General features: G+C 35.1%; 2 protein-coding genes across 2 annotated transcripts in view; one reads left to right on the top strand and one right to left on the bottom strand.

The window, feature by feature from the left end:
- IFT74 (intraflagellar transport 74) overlaps window positions 1–24,444 on the bottom strand; it is a 35,414-nt gene that overhangs the window by 8,697 nt on the left and 2,273 nt on the right. Inside the window, exons 5-15 of the mRNA XM_068176715.1 lie at window positions 24,283–24,343; window positions 23,798–23,857; window positions 22,795–22,856; window positions 12,010–12,148; window positions 10,923–10,985; window positions 10,144–10,287; window positions 9,036–9,076; window positions 8,215–8,294; window positions 5,056–5,109; window positions 1,202–1,299; window positions 140–266 (exon numbers count right to left, since the gene is read on the bottom strand). Of these exons, the coding sequence (XP_068032816.1) occupies window positions 140–266; window positions 1,202–1,299; window positions 5,056–5,109; window positions 8,215–8,294; window positions 9,036–9,076; window positions 10,144–10,287; window positions 10,923–10,985; window positions 12,010–12,148; window positions 22,795–22,856; window positions 23,798–23,857; window positions 24,283–24,343 (929 nt within the window). The remainder of the gene's footprint in view (window positions 1–139; window positions 267–1,201; window positions 1,300–5,055; window positions 5,110–8,214; window positions 8,295–9,035; window positions 9,077–10,143; window positions 10,288–10,922; window positions 10,986–12,009; window positions 12,149–22,794; window positions 22,857–23,797; window positions 23,858–24,282; window positions 24,344–24,444) is intronic.
- LRRC19 (leucine rich repeat containing 19) lies at window positions 15,474–23,921 on the top strand. Its single transcript, XM_068176709.1, has 5 exons — window positions 15,474–15,637; window positions 18,053–18,145; window positions 19,051–19,561; window positions 19,761–19,964; window positions 21,169–23,921. The coding sequence occupies exons 1-5, from the start codon at window positions 15,611–15,613 to the stop codon at window positions 21,492–21,494; spliced, it is 1,161 nt and encodes a 386-aa protein (XP_068032810.1). The 5' UTR covers window positions 15,474–15,610; the 3' UTR covers window positions 21,495–23,921.

Here is a 24,444-nt window from a genome sequence, read left to right as displayed (position 1 = left end):
GAACTTACCACTGTATTTTAGTATTTGGAGATCACTTGATAGCCAATATTTGGAAATCTTCTACATAATACCAGTGTAACAATGCAGGTAGTCTTTATTATTTTAAGGAATTAATTAGAAAATCTGCTGCTGATCTCACCTGTAATCAGATTCTTAGCAGTGCTCTGAGATTTCTGCATTTCATTTGATTTGAAAGTGAGGTCTTCCTGCATAGTCTTCAGCTCTTGATTGGTAACAGAGGAAATTTGTTTCATATGATTCAGATTCTGTGTGTTACCAACAACAATAAGAACATACTGTATTTTTGAAACAACAACTGGTAACTGGACAAGTAAGAAACTCTCCTGTCCTATGACACTGTCTATTTGTGTGTCTTAAATGTGAATTATTTGCATTCTGCCAACTGCTGATAAAAGATGCATTGACAGGCCAGCACAGATGAAATAAAAATGCAGCAAATATAAACTCTGCTGCCATATAGGTCTGTCGTAAAGTAAGTGAAAGTACCTAAAATATACTTTATGGTATACTATATTGAAAGAGCTAAGAGACAATTTAACTAATCATAGAATCAAAATATTACTCAGATGAAAGTCTTCTATAGTATGAAAAATCCATGGGCGCCAAAAACATTAAAAAGAATACAAGTCGGGAAAGTGAAAAAAGTGCCAGACTGGAAACGGGAATAGTTTCTGAACTGTTACATTATTAATTTATAATATTTACATTAAATATTATGCATCAGGGTATTTCAGACATACTTTTAGTAGGTCAGAGGGACAACTGAAACATCTTTAGTTCAGTAACACTGGTGACAGAATACCCATGAACTGAGATTTGTAAACTTTGGATAATCAAAATATTGCAGTAGTTTTATTTGTGGTATTTGGAAATGTTTATCATTATTAATGTTAGTTATAGCAGAGATGAAGAGTTAAAGAAATTATGAAAGCATTCCTTTGTTCTGGTTACAATATCATATACTGTTCAAAACTCTTCTCCCAGAAAAAGTGAGAAATTAAACTAATCCTTTTTTTAACTACAACTGTACATGGTTTAATGTTTAATCATTTTAAGAGACTATTATGTAGATAAATACAAATATATAAAATCCACCATCCGTCTTTATTCAGCCACTCTCCTGTTCTGCGTGTCTAAAGTCCTAGCTTGCCAAAGGAGGATGGAAATGCTACATGCTTACCCTGCTCAAGTGTTCCAGGAGTGCAACAATGCTGGCTTCTATTTGGGCCTTTCGTTCTGATTCCTGATTCTTCACATCTTCAAAAGTCGCTAGGAAATCTAGAGATTAACAAACATGAAAAAGAAGGCTCTTAACTTTTATGGTTGCAATGTTGTTTCCAGTCAAAGCTTTGTATTAAATTGGAAGTACTACAGTTTCAGATAGGTTACTTTAATTGTTTATTTAAAAGCCAGGTGGTAGAGACCTTGAAACTTGTCAGCTTATTGACCTTGTTTCATTTGAATGCTGTGTATTTCACAGATTCACAAAAGCTCTTGAATGCAAGAGAGTGCAAGAGCTTATCAAATTAATTCACTTGCTCCAGGACCAGCTCTACATCAGTAATTCAGATGTTTGCCTATATTCTTCACACACAGAACTCCTGATAGATACCCTACAGTTCTCCTGGGCAATGTTTCAATGCGTGGTAAGTTCTATTGTTAGGAAGTTTTTATTAATATCCAACCTGAAATATTTCTGCACCTAGTAGTGTGTTACTCATTTTCTATCCTCCACATATATGTAGAAATAAATTGTTCCGTTATTATGTGGAACAGCCTTTTTACACATTTGATAACTGTCATAGATTTTCTAAAATAAAAGACAAATTCTTTTTATATCTCCTTGCAGGTCATGCTTTCTGCATATCCTCATCAGTTTTCTTCAGGACTGACAGCCCCCTTTATGTGCAGAACTCCCATTTGAAGAATTTGATGCACAGGGAAAAAGATTACTTCAGATGTCTAAAAAATTACACTCCAATATTACACCTACTGTTGTGGTATTTTCCTTGTTAGCTTAATACTGCTCAGCCATGTTCACTTTGTCTTTCACTCTCTGAGCCATAACACAGAGCTCAGAGAGTGATGAATCCTTCCTACTCTGCATTTTCGTTGTTGATTACTCTATCCAAGTGTAGAAACTTACACTTTGTCCTTTCCAAACTTTTTTGTAATTGATTTCTAACACAACAGATGTATACTAAATTCTAGCCACGTCCTCCAACATGACTTCAGCTTTTCTGATGGACCATTTTTTGTAACTGTTCTGTCAGATGCTCTCTCCCATCATCGAACTGATTAAGAAAATACTGACTAACCTGAATATCTGACAAATTATCTGCAAAATCCCACGTGGTACATCCTTTCATTTTGGCACTGAATCTTTGAAAATTAATGATTTTTTAACTTAAATCACAATTGTCGTGGTTTGACATGGAAGTGATTTTTTCAAGAAGTTGGGTCAAACCAATCAGTGGTCAAGTTTAGATATTGGCATGTGGGGTGACCACTGAAGGTATGGATGCGCCTCTGAGAACACAGGGGGTTAAAAGCAGGAACTCCCAAGAGCTCGCTCTCTTTGGTTCCGGTCAAGGTGCTGTGCAGATCTCCCCTGCCCAGCCATGGGGCTGGGTGGGGGAGGGGAAGCCATGAGGCCTGGTCAAGGTGAGCCAAGGGGGCTGAAGGACTGGAACCGAGCCAGCTCCTGTGGACAGAAGGGTGGAGAGAAGAGGAGATGTCTTTGTCATCCCCCCCCCCCCGCAGAGGGAAGAGACAGAGTCCGGATGGCACCTGTAACTTTGCCGGCGCGGAGGAGAAGGAGAAGGGGGAAGGTACCCAGCCTTGGCCTTGGGAATCGGCTGCTGGGCAGAGATATCAGCCGTCCAGGGAGTCTGAACATTTAACCCTTTTCTGAAAAATGAAGGCTTTGGAAAATATTACTCCTCCTTGATTTGAAGTAGAAGAGAGACAGTCTGGGATCCGAGATGATGGAAGAAGAAATTCTTGAGTTGGAAGGAGATGATGGAGTGGCTTGTGGCTGGACTTTTCTTGTTAGCCATAGACTGAACCAAATTCTCCTGACAGAAACTGCACTTAGGGGGATGCGTTGGTGAGCCAAGAGACCTGTTTCAGTGATTACCAACAGAAGAGTGGAGAGAACAGAGGAGAGTTGAAGAAGGTGTGGAGAGGCCCTCTGTTTTCAGAGAAGAAGAAGAGGAGAAGAAGACTTCTGTTCTTGGACCCTCGGCCCCAGGGGGTAATGGGGGGGACTGTAGTGCCAAGATGAGAAACTGAACTGTTGTCTCTTTTGGTCCATGGCAAAGCATCCTTAAAGGAGCCCTATGAGCAGTCTGTCCATGCACGGTGGTGAGAGCACTGTGACATGGAAAGGAGAGTGTCACACTGGCAGATTTTCTCCGGGTGGTTGCCATGTGTGACATGGAAACACAAGAATGGCAATTTTGTTTCCTGGGGGGTCTGTGGCACAGGAGTGACTCCTGTCTCCCTTGAAGGACTGAGTATTTGATTATCTGAAGGGTGGCAACTTGATCAGGGTCCTGGGTGGGGTCTCACTGTTGGGTTTGTTTGGAAATTGGGTGGGAGGAGAAGGGATTTTGGAAGGTCTTCATCCAGGATTTAGTGTTTGTAGTTTTTATAGTAGTAGTAGATTAATAAAGTTCTTTTCTTTGTTATTAAGCTTGGGCCTGCTCTGCTCTGTTCCTGATCACATCTCACAGCAATTATTTAGGAAGGTGCATTTTCATGGGGGGGCTAGCATTGCGCCAGTGTCAAACCATGACAACAATATAGGTTAATAATGGACAATATTTGCCTAGTTTGCTTCTAAAAACACCACAAGGCAGCAGAAGCTGTACTGAACCTAAAGTACACATAATCTGCTACACCTTCTTTTTCTGCTCTATTTTTCTGACACAAAAAAAGAAAAACAGTTGTTTGTACTTGACAAATCAGTACTATTGTTATTCATATTCCCACTCATGTAACATTTACATATTTAGTGTTATTCATATTCCCATTCCTGTAACATTTACATATTGTTAGCTTGCATAGTTTTCCCAAATCATTTCTGGAAACGGATACTAGTCTGACTGGCCTGTATTTCCCTGTCCCCTCTTCCTCTACATAGGCACCATATTTGTTCTTTCCCCACCCTTAAGACTCCTGGCATGTTTCCCCAAATCTCTCAGGTCTCAGGTCATCTAAATCACTAACTGGTCTGGAACTTTAGCAATAACCTTTAATGAAGGGTAGAAGCAGAACTAAAACCCAAAAAGTCAAGCCTTGCAGACACATTCTGTATTAATATGGAAAATCCAGATCAAGTGAGCTTTTGTCTCTTTGCTTCTCAGGAAACCCGGCAGTTCGAAAACACAGGAACTCGCTGTGTTTTTTATTCATCTTTATTCAACACTTAAAAAAAGGTATTATATCCCTTGAACCTTGATGGCATGTTTACTGACCATTTTCCCTTTTGCTGAGTAACAGACCAACTTTTTTGTAAGCTGTCTCCTACAGTATACAAAGAATAAGGTATACCTAAAATCAGTTGTTTTCATCCTGTGTTAGTTGCTACAAAAGTCTCTACAACATCAAAAAATTTGACATGTAACAAAATTTTAGCAACATTCATCTTGAATAAATAGATATGAGAAGCTCTAATTTTAAAGTATTAAATTATATATACAGTCTTCCATGTTGAAGTTCGGCTTTTAATCACTCAATCCATTAATTATAGCTTTGCTTTCATAAAATAAAGTTGTGCTCCTAAGACATTTAATGGTTGATGAAAAGCCTTGAAAGACGCTGTGAGTATTTGTGACTGTACTGTAAGATATCAATTATCTTGACTGCAGAACAAGGCCACAGAACTTTATGCAAAGATCAGCACATAAATTCTTTGCATTTATAAATTATCTTTTGCAATAGTAAAACAAAACATGTAATTCAGTGAAATTAGGCTCAATAATATTTATATATATATGTTATTAGGCTAAATAATATTAGACAACTTACTGTCCATGTTTTCTTCCCTCTTCTTCAACTCCTTGTATTTCCAATTTTCTTCCCCTACAAGAGATGTAACATTGATTTAACTTTACATTGTCTCAGGCCTGGATTCCTTCAGGAAGGCAAAATGTCTGTTTCAAAAATAAAATTTCTATATGCCTAGGAACTACAAGATTCATCCTCTTTTATTTAATTTGTCAGTTTAACAAACTATAACATACACATCTTTGCATTAAAAGAGAAGACCATGTAATAAATCAGCCTCAATGCAATTTTGATAACTTTTCAGGGTTACAACTTCTGACAGACAGGAGTGAGATAAATACTTGGTTTGGACAAAGGAAGTTCACAGGGTTTTTCTGAAGTCAAGTGAATTTCAATAATAGAGGAAAAAATGCTTCTTTGTATTAGGGCACTATGATTAATTAAAACTTTCTGCAGCCCTGTTTAATATATGAGCCACTTCAGCTGCACTTTTACCTATTAGAACAGACTTTCATAAGGATATGCACCTTGCAAGTAATAATCTCAGGGAAATAACAGAAGAATTGTACAAGCAATGGTCTAGGAAAATAAAATGCACAGAAAGCTTTCTACAATTAAGTTGGAAACAACATTTCCATACACCTTCAATATACTGGTATTGAAGTAAGGAATAACATTCATATTCACCCTATTTTTATATTCAACTACTGATTATAATTAACTCATAATTTATAAGTATTAGTAAAGTGGGACACCTGATATATCTGTCACAAGAAGATGAGACAATTCATTTCCTAGAAATAATTTCAAGTTTCAAACATCTAAATTTTAATTGAGTCTGTTTTATTTTTAACATAATTATTTATTTTAAAGGATACAAAGTAAAAGAATCAAATAGGTACAGATGAAACAGAGCAAGCAAATTTCTCTAGGACTTTTTATTTGTGCACCCCCATGCTTTCCTTTTTATCTGGTACATACAAACAGTAAGAAAACCTGAGGGGCTGTAAGGGACTTCGATTCTGCTTCAGCTTCCTTGCAGCTGTGGCTTTGTTCTTTGCTGTACTCTATCTTTCATTTTGCAAGGCAAGGCTCCAATAGTTAATGACTTAGCCTGTTTTACTCTTAAAAATTCTAGTAATGGTGAGCCATGAAACAGACTTACATGATCTGTCAAGTGTTTATAGAAAAAAAAATTTGAAGATCACAACTTTGAGATGTCTTTTCAGTAAGTTTTCTTATAAATATGCCATTAACACACACCTATCTTAACCTCACCCTCAATGTATGAAGGGTTAAGTCTGTTGCATTTATGAGTCAAATGCTGACTTTGACTAATCATTAAAGTTTACTGCTAGTATAAAGGCGATGTAATAAGTGGGTGAATTATTTACTTATTTAGATTTTTTCAGGCAAAACCTAAAAATAGTTATTTCAACATCATATGTTTAGTCTCATTGCTAAAATATTTGCTCAGAAGTATTTCTAATACTGAAATATTTATCCTAAAATATTAAATAATCCTTAGTTAAACCATATTTTTTTTTACTGGCTATTTCACCTGATACTTACATAAAAAAAAACTTTAGAGCTGGATTTTGGGAATGCTATGTAATAATGTTTAAATACTGATTCAGAAGTAAAGTTACTGGGGAGGGAGAGAGCACAGGAATTTCAAGGACACACCAAGATGCTGATTAAGAGCAGAAGCATGAATGGCCCTCTATGATTTTCTCTCCATTCACTAGGGAAGGTAGCATTGGGAGTTTACATTTCTGTGTCCTAAAGCTACTCTTTATGAATATCTTTAGTCCCTCTGTGTTACACAAAGAGGTATAATTCCCTCTGCATTATACCAGAAAGTAACTTGATTCTGAATACTCTGACTGGTTCTGATATGCTGACAAAGAGCATGTGCTTTCTCCTACATATGCTTCAAACTCTTCTTAAGCAGTTTCTTTTTCTAATACAGTGAAAGACACAGTCCAGCAATGAATGATTGTGTGTGTGTGTGCACTGAACTATAAAGTGTGAAAAGCAACTCCCTTCTTACTTTCTGTATTTCTCGAAAGTTAAAATAAAAAATGGTTGCAAGCCAAACAAAAAGGAAAAATTAAAGAACAATAAAGTTTGCAATGATATTGTCTGGAAACACAAAGCTAATAAAGCAGTCTTAATAAATTATTTGCAAAAAAAATTGAAGTATTTATAGAAATATTGAATATTTTGCCATGCAAAAGATAATAAACAGATGTCTGAAACATTTGTTTAGAGGCAGATTTTTATTCACCTGGAAGAAACTTGCAGCTAGATTTTACACTGATTGCACGAGAAAAGGTATAAAGTAAGAAGGACATCAATTCCTTAATCCTACAGAAGGTAAATAATTTGTTATAAAGACTTTCAGAATGCAGGCATATATTTATGTAATTCCTATCTGAACAAGATTTCTTATAATCAGAAGAAGGTGTTCCATTGCATGGATCTTCATTTTATGTAAAACCTTTTACAGCTTTTAAGGGCTTGTCCTCAAACTGAAGTTACTTCCTCCAGAAGAGGAAGTAACTACACGACCGTAACTTCCAGTGCTAGGACAAATTCCAAACTAACCTAGCCTAAGCACTAGCAGCACGTGTTTGCTGGAGGTCAGTATAAGCTAAGGCCATTACTGGGCAGCTTACAAACTCTTCTTGCCAACATCAACCCAAGAAGTTTCAAAGACAGATAAAAATAATACTGAACTCAGTATGCTTTACACATTGTTGTTAAATATCCTCAATTCCACATTTGCTGACAAGTGTAACAGATCGTGTAAAAGGTAAAATTAATGAAAGCATTTCTAAATATGAGTTTGGTCTGCAGTGCTTCCAGTAAGATAAACTTCTATTGCCCAAACAATATTAAATATAAAATTGGACAGAAAACCAGACAGCTGTCCTATTATTTTATATGGTAATTTTCAATATGAACTTGTTGAATGTATTGCTAAAGGTGGGTACTTCCCATTTATTATGTCTGAAAAGAAAAGGCTGTACCTGTAGGCACAGAACTTCTCATGCTGATGAGTACTTGACTTACTGCATAAGTCTCAAAGTTTTAAGCAACTCCTAGGTATAACAGTTTGTTATAGAACAAACAGACGCAGCTCTGCATAGTCTGCTACAACTCTAATCATATTACCTCGATGGCTCTCCAGATCCGTATCAAGTCGCTGAATGACCTTTTTAAAATAATCTATTTTTTCTTTTACTTCTGCCAACCTAACAAATAGATAATGAAAGTCAAGGTTAAAACTGTGTTGTAAAATACTTACTTTATTTTAGACAAAACTGAAAATTCATGAATAAAAATAGAAAATATAAATTTATCAAAACTAAAAGAATATCAGGATGATTCTTGTTATTATAAAAGGTATATGTAAATCATCTGTCACTTAGTCCTCTGTTTATTAAATAGAAGTTCTGTAGCTCCTCTTTATTAAAAAATAATTTTTGTTGAGTCATCAGTAATTCTTAACTTACTCAACTAGTCCCTATGCTGGTTGCTATTCAGTTTTGAAGAGGTACAATGTAATTGTTAAACTGCAGTAACTGCATTCCTTAAACTGTATTCAGTAAAATCCACTAAGAAATTTCCAAATAAATCACTCTGCTACATAATCAATCAAGCTGTGAAATGAAACTACCTTTAACACATTTCTATATAAAATCTCAAATATAATTCTTTGTTATCATTATTTATTAAAAAATACTCTTATGCAACTTATTATGCAATTAAAATGCATTAAAATTAACCAGATCTAAATGTCTTATCACTACAAAACTTGTTTACCTGAAAGAGAAGAACATATTCTATTCTTCATGGAAGGTTAAGACTAGTATAGGTTTGAAGATGTGGTGATGTTCTAAAAGTCTATAGAAATAGACTTTGTGAAGGAACACAACGATGTGTCTTTAGGGTGTACATGTGATTTATAGCAACAGTATAATGGAGTTACTCACTGTCTTTCCATGCTTGCAATTTTTTGACTATCATCTTTAACCTATAAAAAAGTTCAACAACTTTAACATAAGAAATCAAATCTAGTAATTAAAAAAGAAAAATTATATAAAAAAAACTGAATTCAAGATACAGGGAATAGAAACTTAGCATTTGAAATCACAAATTTGTGACATAGTCCAACAAAAAGTGATGATTCAAGCATTGTGTCTTCCAAATGTTAAAAAAATCAAATACACTTACCATTGGTCATTCAGACCAATAATCTATGAAGTATAAATGGCTAGTTACAGTATAGGCCTTTGTAAACTGATCCGATTACTCCTGGACTAGTATACCTGTTCAGTACCGCACAAGGGTACTCTCTGGATTTAGGTTACAAAAGCTGTTCAACTGGATCAGTTTTCCCAACCAACATGTCTCATGAATAGGAGTAAGTGAACCAGCTGAAAACCTCACTGCACCAATTTAGTTTTCTTAAAATAATAGAATGGACTTTAAAGATCATCTGTTTCCAACTCACCCCTCCCCCTACTCCCAGCCCTGCCATGGGCAGGGATGCTATCCACTCGATCAGGTTGCTTAGGGCCCCCATCCAACCTGGCCTTGAACACTTCCAGGGATGGGGCATCCACATGTTCCAGGGCCTCACCACCCTCAAAGCAAAGCATTTCTTTGCAATATCTAGACGAAATCTTCTGTCTTTTAGTTTGAAACAGTTTTCCTCATCCTATGATTTTCTGCCTGTGTAAAAGTCACTCCCCCACTTTTTTATAAGCCCTCTTTAGGTACTGGACTTTGCTATAGCGTCTATTCAGAGCTTTCTCTTCTCCAGGATGAACAGCTCCAACTCTCTCATCTTGTCTTCATAGAAGAGGTGCTCCAGACCTGGGATTATTTTCACAGCCCTCCTCTGAACCCACTACAATAGGTCTCCAGAACCTGAAATATCCCAACTTTTCAATTCGTTAACTATTTTTAATGTCAGATTATTGCACTGCCTGGAGCACAAAGAAAGACAAAGTTCAAACCTATGTATTTTCAATTATTATCACCCGTAATAATACTGACTTGGAGAATCATTTACATAACAACATTTTCTATTCTTGCCTGTTTTAGTAATCTCTCTCTTTCCTCCTGTGGAGATTCCATGTTCTTATCCTCAGCAATCATTCGATCTCGATGTTCCTTGAGCTCATGGAGCTTTTCATACAACTGCACAGCTTCCTGTTTCACCCCAGAGTGTCCTATTTCCTGATGGGAAAAGCAAACACCTACTAGCTATTTTCAGATGGGAAGAGAGCATTGTGGCAATCATGCTTTAGTTAAGCAACACTTACCTATACATTGCAAGTGAATCTTATTTCTTACAAAAAGCACAGAGACAGTAAAAAGCACTTTATAAAGTACTTTATAAAAAGTAAAATTTATAATCTCTATTATCAATATTGCATTTTCTGGAATAGAATATCCCAATCAGTAACTTCTTGATTTACAAGTTCTTCCTTAGGCCAATTTTCTGAGAAGATTTATTACTTCACAGTTTCTAGAGGATTTCAAACTATGTACAACATTCAAAAGGACTGAAAAATATCTAGCAGTATTTGAAAATTATACTTTCTGACTGTATGCTTCAGCTCATAGATCCTTTTATTCATGAAAGACCCAATATGAAAAAAATTCCCCTCAATAATACATTTTTACCCAAAGCTGACTAGAATTTATTGGTAGAAACCAGAGAGGCAGATATGCCTTCCCATACAAGAGCATAATCCTACAGTATCTGAAAATTTAAGGAAAAGAAATTATAGGTATTTTTTCAACTGTATTATTCTTTACACTAGCATTCAGGGAAGGTTAGTATAGAGACTACTTGTTATCATACATACAGCCCTTAGACTTTCTTCCTTTACATTTAGTGCATCCAATTCCTGCTGTTGAACAACCAATTCCTAAAGAAGAAGTAAAATGCAAAATTCAGATAAAAATTACTACTTAACTACTTTTGTGCTCTAAACCTTAGTATGTATCAAATGCTCCAAACTGTCCCATTGCTGCTCTTAAAAATTTGAAAGACAAGACTCTGTCCAGCTCCTTCACATAACTCAGACATAGTAAACACTTGCTGTCAGCATCCAACTTTTCCATTGTTCTTATCATTGTTATTTGCAGTTGGGCTACTACCAAAAAATTATTTGCCCTTTTTCTACTATTTTGTTTTTACATCAGTACCACTGGTAGAACTTACCTGTACTTCAGGAGTTTAGAGTCAAATTTTAAAATCTGAACCAGCCATGATAGTTTCTTTATAGTCCAAAAAAAGATAGGCAAGCTCTGACTACTGACTCAGCTCATTCTAAGACAGATAGGAAACACAGAACTCATCTTTGTACAGATTATACAGAGGAACTTTCAAGACAGTATGGCTTGAATTAGATCATCCCAGAGAGGGTAGAAGTGTTACTCCTGTTGTTAACAAAAGGATTACTGAAGTAACAAACATTTTATACAGCCCAGTTAATTTTTTCTGATACATTCAGACTAATAATAATAATAATAATAATAATAATAATAACAACAGAAAAAGCAAGTAATTCACTTTTGTACACAAGAAGAAAACTTACTACTCAAGTAAACTATAAAAATTGCTGAGGTTACTTTTCCTTTTTGCTTGCTTTTTACACATGATGAAACATCTAAGTATTGCAGTGGCTTTTAAAAACTGCATGTCAAACCCTAAATTCAAACAGAAAATTGTGAATATTATTTCTTCTTAAAGTATGAAATATAAGAAGGCATAGTATTTGGTCTTAGTCAATTGCTCTATTTTCAGGTACTTCTACAATTGATTAAGATACCAGCAAGCTTTTTGATTGCATTAGTCTGTTGTCAAGTTCTTTAGTATTTAAATTTTATCTAAACCCCAAGAAGCCAGTTTAAGAAATATTTTAGGTAAGCATAATGGAACAAGCCAACCTGGGAGAGTTTCTCATTAGCAGCTTTTATCTCCAGATATTTAGCTTGATTTTCCTGTGACATATCTTTCATTATGTCATCTGCCACAACCTTTTCACGTTCGATGTCTTCTTCTACAGCTTGAATTAACTTTTCTGTGCTGTAAACATATAATGTTTTTGTAAGTTTTACTGGTAAATATATATTGTAAGCACTCATTTCAAACTCCAGTATTCCTTCAGCCTCACTGAAGTGCGCAGAGTACCACAAAAAGCCTAGATGCTATGAAAGGGCATTACCAACTTGTATCTAATCTTCTTGTCACTGAATTAGTTATACAAACATTCACAAAATGTAGAGAAGATGAAGAATTCTCTGCCTTTATAATACCCACATGGTATTTTCCAACACTCGCACACTGTCTATCTACATTGGTCTCAACACTGGCAAAAGTATGGTACTAACTCTCAAATCAGTGAATTTCTGGAGTAACAAAAACCAGTTTGAAATAAGGAAGCTGATATGCAATTTGTGAATGCACATTAAGAAAATATAATATAGATATCAAGGCTTGACAGCACCAGATGATGATGATGAACAGATTACTCTTTGCAAAGAATTGTTGATTACTTTAGAATGGAGAGTGATTTCAGAGGTCTGAGAAGTGTAGTTTTTAAACTATGCAATAACTAAGAAATTAGGTATTTTTTACATTCTTGATTCAGGACTTTATTCTTGTTAGGTAATTGATGGTTTGCAAATATAAAAACTTTACCATTCCAGCTATAGTGAGCTACAAGCAACTATCTTAATAGATTTAAAGAATACATAAAGAACTGTTCTCACTGTTTTATGATAACTCTAGTAATTTTTATGAAATTCCTGAAAGCTAGAGAGTCAACTTGAGAACATACTTAGAAGAAATTAAAACTGAGACCCTGAAGAATATACCTTAATTCCCTTCATTGTTCATGAAAGACTACTTAGATGGTTTGCTTGTTTCCAGAGTGATTTCTCCTTTTAAAAATGACAAAATCAGCTAAATACCTTCCTTCAGGATTTTTTCTTCTGTTTTTTATTAACTTTTCTTGAGTTGCAAGATAACAAGTTGTAAATTGTGTAATTGACACTACTGGATTAAAGACTGCAGACAAGAATGCCCTCAGGTTTAAGAGATGATGCAAAATAGTGGAACTGCACAATGATAATTTCAGGGTAAGGAAATAATGAAAATATTGTAGAAACAGAGTAGAGTTGACATTAGAATGGACTTCTGAAGGTTGTCCGGTCCAACCTGTGCACTACTTGAAGCACTGTCACCTAGAGCAGGATGTCAGTGTCTTTTTCAGGTTTTCAGTATCTTGAAGGATGGATACACCTTGTGTTTAGGCAATGTTTTGATGTTTGTTCACTCTTATAAACAGAAGAGTTTTTCCTGATATTTAAAGGCACTTTCTTGTTTTCCAATATGTGATCATTGTCCTGCCCTTAAGCATCACTGAGAGCAGCTCTATTTTCTCAACCCCTGCCCATCAGGTATTTACTTTGATAAAGTATCCACTAAGCCTTCTCTTCTGGAGATTAAACAATGCCAGTTCTTTCAGCCTTTCCCCACAGTATTCATCACTTACAAGGAATTCTCAAAAGAGTTTCAAAAGTGTAACCACTTCCAACTAGCTTCCAAGAAATATCCATAATCTCCAGGAAACTAAGGATATTATTTAGCAATTCTGTCAGGTTAGCAGGCCATGCCGCAAAAATGCTTTGGACCTGATGATGATGAAACAAATCAAAATCATGATCTCCCCTTAGTATGGCAAATTTGGAGTGCACTGGGACTGCATAAGAAATACCGGATGGCTGCAAAGTGACATTAAATTTAATACCCTCTTGAGACTAAAACTAATTTGTTGAGGCCTAGTCCAGATATGAGGCACTCACTACATGAGCACCAGTTTATAAATGGTACATGTGGTAGTGGAAAGGAGCTATTTTTTAAGCTACAAGAGTAGCTTGATCCAAGACCTTTTGGAAGGCATGGAGCTAGGAGACGTCAGGGAGCTTTCATGTTACTTGTTTATTGACTGCTCCTCATGCCTCAGTGTGGAACCAGGAAAGCTGTTGCAAGGTCTCAGCAGTGATAGTTTCTCTCAAATGAAGCCCAACTACAGACATGGAAGAAAGAAAATTGAGAAAGTGCAGTAAAAAACCAACAAAATGCTAAGGGTGCCGATTTTCAGAAGAAATCTCCACTCCATATATAAGTCTCCTAGAAACACTGTAGTATGGCTTAGAAGGAGCTTGTACTTAAATACAAACACACTGCCTTTCCTGGAGATCATTGGAACCTTCAAAAGAGTGAGAATACAGTTTGCTACATGAATAGCAATACCACTTTTGAGGGCAGTGGTGTCTCCAAGCTCTATGGGATTTCTCTCATCTTTGCCTGAGATTTAAAATGTGCATGGCAGGGCAAGGAAAGAAACCTACTTTTCCAGCTCCCTCTATTTAAAGTGTGTGGACACATTACAGAGCAGCCTCTTTACATGAGGCAATTCTCCTTTTCTTACATGATACAGACTCCCGGCTAAATAGTTCAAGATGATCCAGCATGTCCTTGAGACTAGGAATGTCTGACTTAACAGTGATGCATCTTCTCTGGCAGAAACCTTGTGAGGGGAGGCTGCAACTTAGTGATTTTTCAAGAGGCAATAAAAAAATCAGCAGTGGCTGTCACAGAAACACAATTCATTACCAGAAGTAATTTAAACACTATGCATGAAGCTGAATCAGGGATGAGGCTTGGAAAAATTGTAGAATGTTTTGAGATATTATGCAAAACAAAAGTGCCAATAACAACAAAGACATAGTGAAGTAAAACAATTTATAAATGAATGAAGATGGAAAGGTGATGAACTGTTCTGTAATCCGATAGTATGTATTGGACAGAACGAGCATTAATGCAAGTAAAAATTTATAGGACACAGTGCTTGTATATCAATATAATCCCTTTTTTCAGCCTGTACGTAGACTCATTCCAGAGCAAGTATGATTCGTTTTTATAACTTCTTCCTGAAATACAGCTCTAATTACAGACATCCCTTACAGTGCACGTATTTCTCTGTAAATAATGGGCTTTATGTGCGACCCTGCAGCTCCTCTGACAATGATATTTCCAAAACACAAGCATTAAGAAAGTGTTAACTAGCTATTAGGAAGCTTTACTTTGGTATGCAAATGTCCTGACATTTTCTTCATTTGATGAATGATCAAATTAAAAATGCAAGTCTTTTTCTGTCTCTAGCATTTCTTGAATTGATTATAACTCAACTTGCTTGTAAATCAGCTGTGGCGTTTAAACTCACTGCTTCCTCTATGATCCGGAACTTGACACTTCAGCATACTACAGTTAGAGTTTCCTATTGGCTGCTGATCCAATTAAATCCAAGATGATTACAAGAAGTTGCTCAACTTAGTCAATCTTTTGCTAAGGATTTTCTAGGTTTATTATTTTTTTACACTGCCTGGTTATTCATCAGGTACAAAGGTTGAAGAAAAACAAAGTGCTGTTTCACCATATTATTTCTTGTCAGCACACTGAAAAATCTACACATGTGTACATATGATACCTCTCAGAAGCAACCAAAAGGTAAGACACTTGGCAAGCCTAATTCAAATATAGGCAAAGATTTATTACTGTAACTTTGTTGGTAGACTGGAAGCAAACACATCTCAAGGTACATTAAAATTTCAGGAATTAGTATGAACCTTGGACATGCTGAGTTGTTAAGTAAATTCTACTCCATGAAAAAGCTGGGGAACAGACTCTGAAAACCAGACCAATTCTATAAACACAATTACCTCCCCAGAAAAAGAATTACATTATTTTTAAATTATATAATTTTCAAAGTTCTCAGATGAAAATTTTTAAGAAAGCTCTTCTAATTACAAGGAAATATCAAAGTCCTACCAATGTATTGCCAGTGTATTGCCAGGCTAAGTCTCTCTTCAAAGCAGTTAGTTTAAGTAGCAGCTTGCAAAATCTGGTTCTAGTAAAATGCTAAACTGCAACTAAAATTGCAGATTCTTTCCTGTTCTTTTATGGATTACAGAGGTTCACACACACAAAATGCAGGCAGTCACATCTGTAAGAAATCCCTATGTTTTCCCCAGAAACTTAAGTAAAGCTAGGAGTTATGTTTTGGACTTTGACACATGTGCAACTTAAATTTTCAACTTGGTTGTTATTAACTTACAGATTAACATTAAAACCAATACTTAATATATTTTCCCATTCTATTTAAGGCAGCTCTTGTCTTGTAATCTGAAAACTACAATAATACTACTAATCTATATCTATAAATTGCCAGGTTAAGACCTGCTCTGTTTCTGAACTTCTAGGAAGAAGTATCTTTAAAATACAAATATGCTGCAAGATCCATATGTTAAAATGGTCATTTTGGGAGTTCTTAAAGTGCATCATGTCATCCACTAACAATACACAAACTGGCTAAAAAAACATGCAGGCCACCAGTATCACCACTGACAAGGGCAAAACTTAATACAGAACATAATTCCACAGGGGCTGCTGCTGCTAGCACCCCTTGTCCCTGCCATGGATAATGGCTGATTGGCAAAAGGTTTATGAACTCCCTCTGTATTCATTATAGGTTTCTGACAGAAGTAGAAATACACAATGATCAGAGCATTGTAAGTGGCATTTATCTTCCTCTTCTTTCCAAGAAGCTATGAAATTTCCAGGCTGATTCAGTTTAGGTGAATGAGGTCAATCCTCTGGCATGCAAATATATAGAAGTTATCAAATAGACTTAATTAGTTTGTTCTATGACCTCATTTATTTCATTATGACCAGCAAAGGCCTCCCAGCACTAATTTTAAGGACTGGTGGAGGTTTTGTAAATCTGACAGGCTGCCTATATTTAGCATTGTTTGTGCAATTAAACTTCCTCATGTAATTTACCCCACTCTTTTCTGTTAAATTCAGTGAATGCTGTGTACAGCTCACTTTAAACAAGTATCTTACACTTTACCTTTCGAGTTTCTATTACTTTGCAAGATAGAAATCTGGCAAGGAGATACTTAAGATTAACTTGACAGCCTATCTTTTCAGATACTTAAGAAAAACTTCAAGGTTCATTACCTTTTACATAACATTTTCATTCAAGTATAATGAATGGCATAAACAGGGACTAACTTAACATCTCATAGATATGGTGTAACATTTCTGCTCAAAATTAATAGATACGACACATAGTGTCTGATTGAAAGGCAATGACTGAGAGACCATTTCTGTGAGAGATGTTAATGTCACAGTAAATACCATTTGTTGGACATTTCCTTACTTTCACAAAATAAGGCTTGAATCTGTACAAGAATTCAGTCACTAGAGATTGAACCATGTCTACTTAGTTCCAAAGATCACAGCAACAACTATATCTTCATAACAGACAAGTGCAGGTTTATGTCATGTAATAGGTTATATTATGGACAAGAAAGAGATTAAAAGATTTATCTTCTAAGTAAATATTCACAAAAATGCTTAGTAACTTACATAAGAACATAACAGAAATCTGACTGGACAAACCAATAATTGTCTAGCAGATCACTCTGCCTCTGTCAGACCAACAGGAGAAATTGTATGGGCAGAGCATGCAAGCATCAATACATTCTGCAGTTTACTCCAATCATAGTCTTCCAGTACCCATAATTGCTTTAACAGGGATAATAATGAGAACAGCCCTGCCTATTTGTTTTATACATTTATAATACTTTTCTTTATTAACTTGTCTAATCAATCCCTTTTCTATTTGCTGATACAGTCTGTACTCTGGATTTTAGGTTTGGCTCAATTAAGTGAAAGCTGAATTCATTAATTCTGATAACCCCTGTTTTTTCAATTAATTTTACATTACAAAGTATTTTTGTAGAACAAAATTTATTAAACTATCATTGAAATAACTATATCTATTAATTTGTTAAACTACCACTACAGAAGACACCAGTAATTCTGGTTTTGATATGCAAAAGTGTTGTTTTTTACTAGGCTCCAAACATGAAACTCTATTGGCTTGTGATCTGGGCTGGAACACTGTTTTTGAATCCAGTCACTGCTGACTGCAACATTACATCCCAAACTGTAAGTTTTACATTGACTTGAACTACTCTTAATTTTGAAAGATACACTTGAAGCAGAAGGCATTTTAAAAACTGTTTCATAAATGTCCTGAAGAAAGAAATACAAAAATGCAAGTAAGAAGTGGTTTTCCATGTAATGGACAATTAGCTGATGGTAGTCATTGTAAGTGGGTGAATAACACCAAAATATATTTGAGATTATTTTGTATCTCAAATTCTTCCAAACAACAGGAATGCCTCTTTACATATCTAAATAAATATACTCTTTTCAGAAAAAAAAAATCAAGGTATTGAGAGAAAACACTCAAATCAGAAAAGAGTCTAGCTATGCTAAACTTTAAAACAGAAGACCAAAATGAAGCGCTATAGCATATATATATATAAAACAAATGCTTAGTTGATGGTCTGCTCTAAAGATGTTATTTTAAGAGTAAACATAGATTTTTAAAAAAATGCATTTTAGAAAGTATATCTGAATTAATTTGCAGTCTTGAATAAATTTCCTCTATGACACCTTCTTTCCAGATTACATAGGAAAGGAATTATTTTTTAACTCAACAAATAATACATTCCAAATATTAATTCCAAAATGGTATGACAAACTGGTTACATTTTGGATGTATCAAAAAGACCCATGCATCTAAACACAGAGCTCAGCACTAAGTCCTCTGGAACATCTGGTCTCCAGACACTAAGAGGATTCATTTCACTCTATCACCAGACCATGAGTTTATTAAGAAAGATGTAAATAAAACTTAATGAAGAGCAATATAACTTTTCTTTTAAAGTGACAGCATTAAAAAATAGAAGATAGTTTTCTCTTGCCTTAGGGAGTCCTCACTAAGACACCTTCTTTAGAAGATTTTTCTATGGTATTTAATTGTTGTCATTCTCTTTTTTCAACAGGTTGCTTGTGAGGAGTCTGCAAAGAACCTCTTTAATATCTCCCTCAACTTTTTTCAAAACATTACTAAATTAAGCCTCAAAAGCAATGAAATCACTTTAGAAGATCATGACAAAGAGGTTCTTGGACGTTTCATTAACCTCACTGAACTTCATCTGAATGAAAACAACATTACTGTACTGAACAATAACAGCTTCTACAATCTGAAAAATCTCATAACTCTGGATATTAGCAACAATTCTATTAGCACAGTTCATAAAGCAGCATTTGCAGGATTGAATCAACTCTCAGTGTTGAATCTATCCTATAACATGATTGCTCAATTGGATTCAGATACATTTACTTCTCTAGAAAGTCTGACAGTTTTAAATCTACAGTATAATTTTCTGAAATATTTTCATATAAAATCATTTTTTAAACTGATTAAAATTGTTTTAGCTGGAAACCCATGGATCTGCTCCTGTGACCTCCTTGACTTACAGATATGGCTAACTGCCTCCAATGTGACATTGGGTAAGTTTTGGTAAGAGCAGCCTTTAATATATTTTTTACATCAAATAACTTTACTGTGCATTTTTTTTTCTGATGTGGATAAAATCCACCATCAATTTACCCATATTATGCAGTAATATAATAGCTATCCATGAGATTTTTTTTAGAGTGCCAAAAAATTACCAACATCTCATAGCCTTCTCACTGCTTGCATTCACAGAAAATGAAAGCAACACTACGTGTACATTCCCAAACATGGAAAAAATCTCCATCAAGATGGCAGCTATCCAACCAGCTGACTGTAAAATTGAAAAGACTCCTTTAGAAAACACTGTAACTTCCACTCCTGCTGTTAATCTTAGAAGTACTGCCTTAACAGCTCTGACTCCAAACAACATCACTGGAAACAATGGAACTCATGCAGGTAATACACAGATATTTCACTTTACTGCTTATGAGCTCTTTCATTTGCCATTCACTGATTTTATACTGCTTTGCATTCCCAGTACACTCTGACTCTTCCATAAACGCCAGGGCTACAGAGCAGGCATATTTCCATGTCCTGGTAGACAGTCACACACAGTGCAGTGAATGTTAAGGTCTACTGAGTAAGTGTACAAAACAGATAAACCCCACAACTCTCAAATGATACTAAAAAATGATGATGAAATTTCAAAGCCCTAAAATTCAGATAATTGTCCAGATCTCTGCATAACAGAACTAGGGAAGCAGCTTTCAAAAATTTTTGCTTTTTCCAAACAAACTGCTTTCTAGATGTAGTTGTCTTCCTAAAACGTGATAGCATTAACTTACAGATTTTACTCCCTTCCTAACTGTGTTCAGTATAAAGGATGTGAATGTGCCCTTTGCACATTCTCTTGAAATTTCAGTGATAGTCTCCTCACCTTTCAATGTTAAATTTATATGTCAGTTAACTCTTCCATCCTGAAATGCTTTACTTCTTCCTTCAGACTAAAGCAGGAAAATTATCCAGATATATACACAAATTATAAACTACCACTGTGACACATTTCTTTAGCTGTACCACCTTATAATTTATTTTACGGTAGTGGCCAGCACACAAAACCAGCTTCTAGATAAAGACTACTGGCAACTACAGTTTACTGAAATTTTTATTATTAAAGAAGCACAACTGAAAGGATATGCCAAACAAAAGGCATGATATTTTAGGGTTCAGACATTATCACCATATAAAAAGTAAAGCCTGGGAAATAGAATTTGAAGCCAATTACTAATTATTTTTTTTCTCAAAGGCTAATCTTAGAATTTAACTTTTGGAAAAAAAATTATATATATTTATTATTTTTATATTTTATATGCCCCCAGAGCTTTTTCTTTGAAATAGACTTTGAAACAAGTATTTTTTATAAATATGCAAGGTAGATTTATACTGCTAGGAAATATGAGATGAACATATAGTATTAGTCTCTGTGATGTTACTGACTCCCTAACAACACAGCAAGAACAAAGCTCTGGAGACAACTCAGTCATTCCCCTATCAATGTTCACTTTGCAAGTTTTCAATTTAACTATGAAAAAAACATACTTGAGTTCTTGCTAGTATTCCTCATGAAGATTACTTTTCTTTTTTTCCTGTTTTTTTTAAGAGTTACCATTTGTTGGCAAAAGTTGGACCTTCCTAGCAGGTGTCCTAGGCTTTGTCCTAGGCACTACACTCCTGATTTTTACTGCTGTAAAATGCCCAGCATGGTATCACTACTTGATCAGCTACCGTCACTGTCGTCTGGAAGAAAATGACTCAGAGATGTTTGAACAGGAGTTCTCAGCTGACATAAGTCCTTATCCTTCAATATTGGCTACAAGCAGTGAAGAACCCATTGCAGTATTTGAGAAAGTTCATGCATATGGAGATGAAGAAGATGGATTTATTGAGGATAAATACATAGATATTTATGTAAATGAGGAGCATTAATGTCTTAAACAACGGATATTGAACTGACATTTCAAAAATGTAGTACACTTCTAATTCAATTTTATGCTTTATTACATACAATACAGAATGAAGTTATGCAGTCTATCTCCTTTCATTTTGCCAAATCCTTAACAAGATTTTGCTTCATCAATCATGAAGTTAAAAAATGGGGTCATATGCATGCATTATTGGCACAACAAATACTTCAAAACTTACAAAAATACTCATAATCCACATTTTATAAAAATGTATTTGGCTACTTATATTGGGGGGCTTACTGTACATGAACAAAGTAGCAGGTGAAGTTGGCATAATCATTAATGCTTTCATTGTGAAGAGGTCTAGAAGAGAAAAATAATTTCTCTAAAATGCTGAAGAAGACCACAGCCAGACTGGGGGCTTGCTCCAAATCAATGCTGTAACACCTCTGAAGTCTATTAGGCAAAACTAACACAATCAGAGAATGGAGCATTTTTTTACCCAAATTAGCAGAGCAAGAAAGACCAACTGGTTTATTCCCAAAAATGTGTATGTAGAGTGCAATGAGAAATTACCCTTACTGCATTTCTACTGAACCAAGTATTTTCTCTTCGTATTTTCTTAACACTTAAAAATGCATTCAGGGTGGAACAGACACATTTGTGAGCTGTTGAAAACTACAGTATTAATACAATGTAACATTATTAACTGGTAAATTTGTTGCTTTAGAGTGCTTATTGATACATAAAATCTCATTGCTGAGATTGCTTTCACTGGCAACAAGAAGGATCATACAGCTTTCTCCTCCACCTCTCCTGTGCCAAAATTAACTACCTCAAAAACTCACCCTCTCACCACCATTCTCATGGCTTACAAATTCTTATTGCAAGCATCTCACCATCCTCATCTTTCCCTCTACACAAACCTATCTTACTAACCAGGCAAAGGTCTAGTTCCCACTCCTGCTTGCTTTCTTCCCTCTGCTACTCCAAAACTCTCAAAACTTGACAGCAGACTGCAAAAAGACAGGAGTCTCTACTGCCACCTAACTCTTATTGGATGGCATGGTAATTACGTTCAGAAGAGTAAGTAGAGTTTAACACTAGGAACTCCAACTGCAACCTGGCACTCATGCATCATCTTGAAATTGTTCAGAAGTCACTTGTGACATGCATTGCACTTTTAGGGTTGTTACCTGTTAGGGTAACAGGTACCTGCATTGTGACTTGTTAGGGTAACAGGTAATACTTCAATTTTTCCAAGCTGAGTTATGAGAAGCTGAGTTATTCAAAAATGGAAAACATACATTTAATGTACTTACGCTTGTCTTTCTGTGAAAATTTTATCTATATTCTGAGTGTCTCGGTCATTCTGAACCTTTAACTTAAAAAAAAAATTAAATACAATCAAGTTTGTAATAAACCATGGAATCATATAGGTTGGAAAATGCCTCTTAAGATCATCAAGTCTAACCCTTAGCACTGACAAGTCCACCATTAAACCACAACAATAAGTACACATCTTTTAAATTCTTCCAGAGAAATTGATTCACCTGCTATTTCTGTGGGATCTGTTCCTGAAACACTTACTAATACACTGTTTAAAACTACACAGATGGAATGAAAAGCATTCTTCTCTTTATGACACAGACATTGTATCTTTATTATTCAATCAAATGCAAGCAAAAAAAAAGTTGTTTTGACCAAGAAATATTCAGGTCATCTTTCAAGTTACCAAAACAACCTTTACTGAAACTGGTTTCTTTTGTTTATGGATAAATTGATCATAAGAAATAAAATACGCATAATACCATTCATGTCTTAACACTTAGAGGTTGTATTAGAAAATAAATGAGGAAAGCAAAGGAAGAACAAAACTCTTTGTTTTTGTGGTGGCTATGTCAGAGACCTATTTAATGTTTTTTACACTGGAGACATTTAAAAGGCTGAAGGCAAAAGAGAACTTAATGTCCAGAAGACCAGGCAGCTTTACAAGGCAGAGCAGTCTGCTTAAATTTGGCTCCCTAAGACTAGTGTTATGTGCTCCCAAAAACTAAGAAAGATATTTTAACACTCATAATTTGGGTTGGGATAACATCCTTTTGAAATGTCAATAAGAGAAAACTATCATGAGGCTGTTAACACAAGACTTCAGGCAATTGTCTTACTGCTAACATGTTGTCACCATTATGAATAATTTAACTGAAAAAAAAGCCTAAGTTTTAAGTCAGTGTCATGCTTTTTTAGATATGTCACACATTCAAAACACCAATAAAGTAACCTGTCATTTCACTGTCAAAGCATAGCAAATATCCTAATTCTTACCATATTGTAATCACGGATCACTTCTGCCATATCTGTGCTGGTATTAAGTATATCCACAACCTGAAACAAGACAGAATTCCAACTTGTTACTGCTCTCCTTTTCTTAAAAAAAAATCAGACAAAAGGTTCATGGAAACTGCATATCTTGGTTATTGCAATTGGAAAAACATGATTTGGCAATCTGAATAGATTACATGTCATTTTTAGAAATAAACATCATTATATGTAGCTGTTCTAAGAACTGAAATACTACACAGCACCAGTTTCTTAAATCCAGATGCAGATGCTTCTCCTAATGTATAGTACACTTTTTGTTTTCCTCTGTTTCCATTTCTTTCCTTTCCAATAAGTGAATAAAGGCAGTATTAACCAGTAAATTTTCACATAGAAATGCCAAAAAATGATTCAGAATAAAGCAAAAGCAGTACAAAATCAGCAAGAGAATAAATGGGAGCATTCAGTATCAAAATTTGACAGCAGCATACCATGTTGTAGTCAGCTAGTTGACCTTGAAAATCTTTGATTTCACCAGCTAAAGCCTCTGCCCTAAATATGAAACAAAAAGTCAAACTTCAAATGGTAAGATTTGTACATGTAAAAATAAAATAATATAAAAAACCCAAAACTATTCACTGATTCCTTGAAGT

This window comes from Anomalospiza imberbis, chromosome Z, assembly GCF_031753505.1.
Source record: "Anomalospiza imberbis isolate Cuckoo-Finch-1a 21T00152 chromosome Z, ASM3175350v1, whole genome shotgun sequence".
Classification (NCBI taxonomy): Eukaryota; Metazoa; Chordata; class Aves; order Passeriformes; family Viduidae; genus Anomalospiza; species Anomalospiza imberbis.
This window is presented reverse-complemented; position numbering and strand designations above follow the sequence as displayed.

What these genes read in the sequence shown, in the direction of transcription:
- LRRC19 (XM_068176709.1), top strand. Translation starts at nt 15,611, where the DNA reads ATGATACCTCTCAGAAGCAACCAAAAG. An exon ending in GCAACATTACATCCCAAACT is followed by an intron (nt 18,146 to 19,050) that starts GTAAGTTTTACA and finishes TTTTTTCAACAG; the next exon opens with GTTGCTTGTGAGGAGTCTGC. An exon ending in AAACAATGGAACTCATGCAG is followed by an intron (nt 19,965 to 21,168) that starts GTAATACACAGA and finishes GTTTTTTTTAAG; the next exon opens with AGTTACCATTTGTTGGCAAA.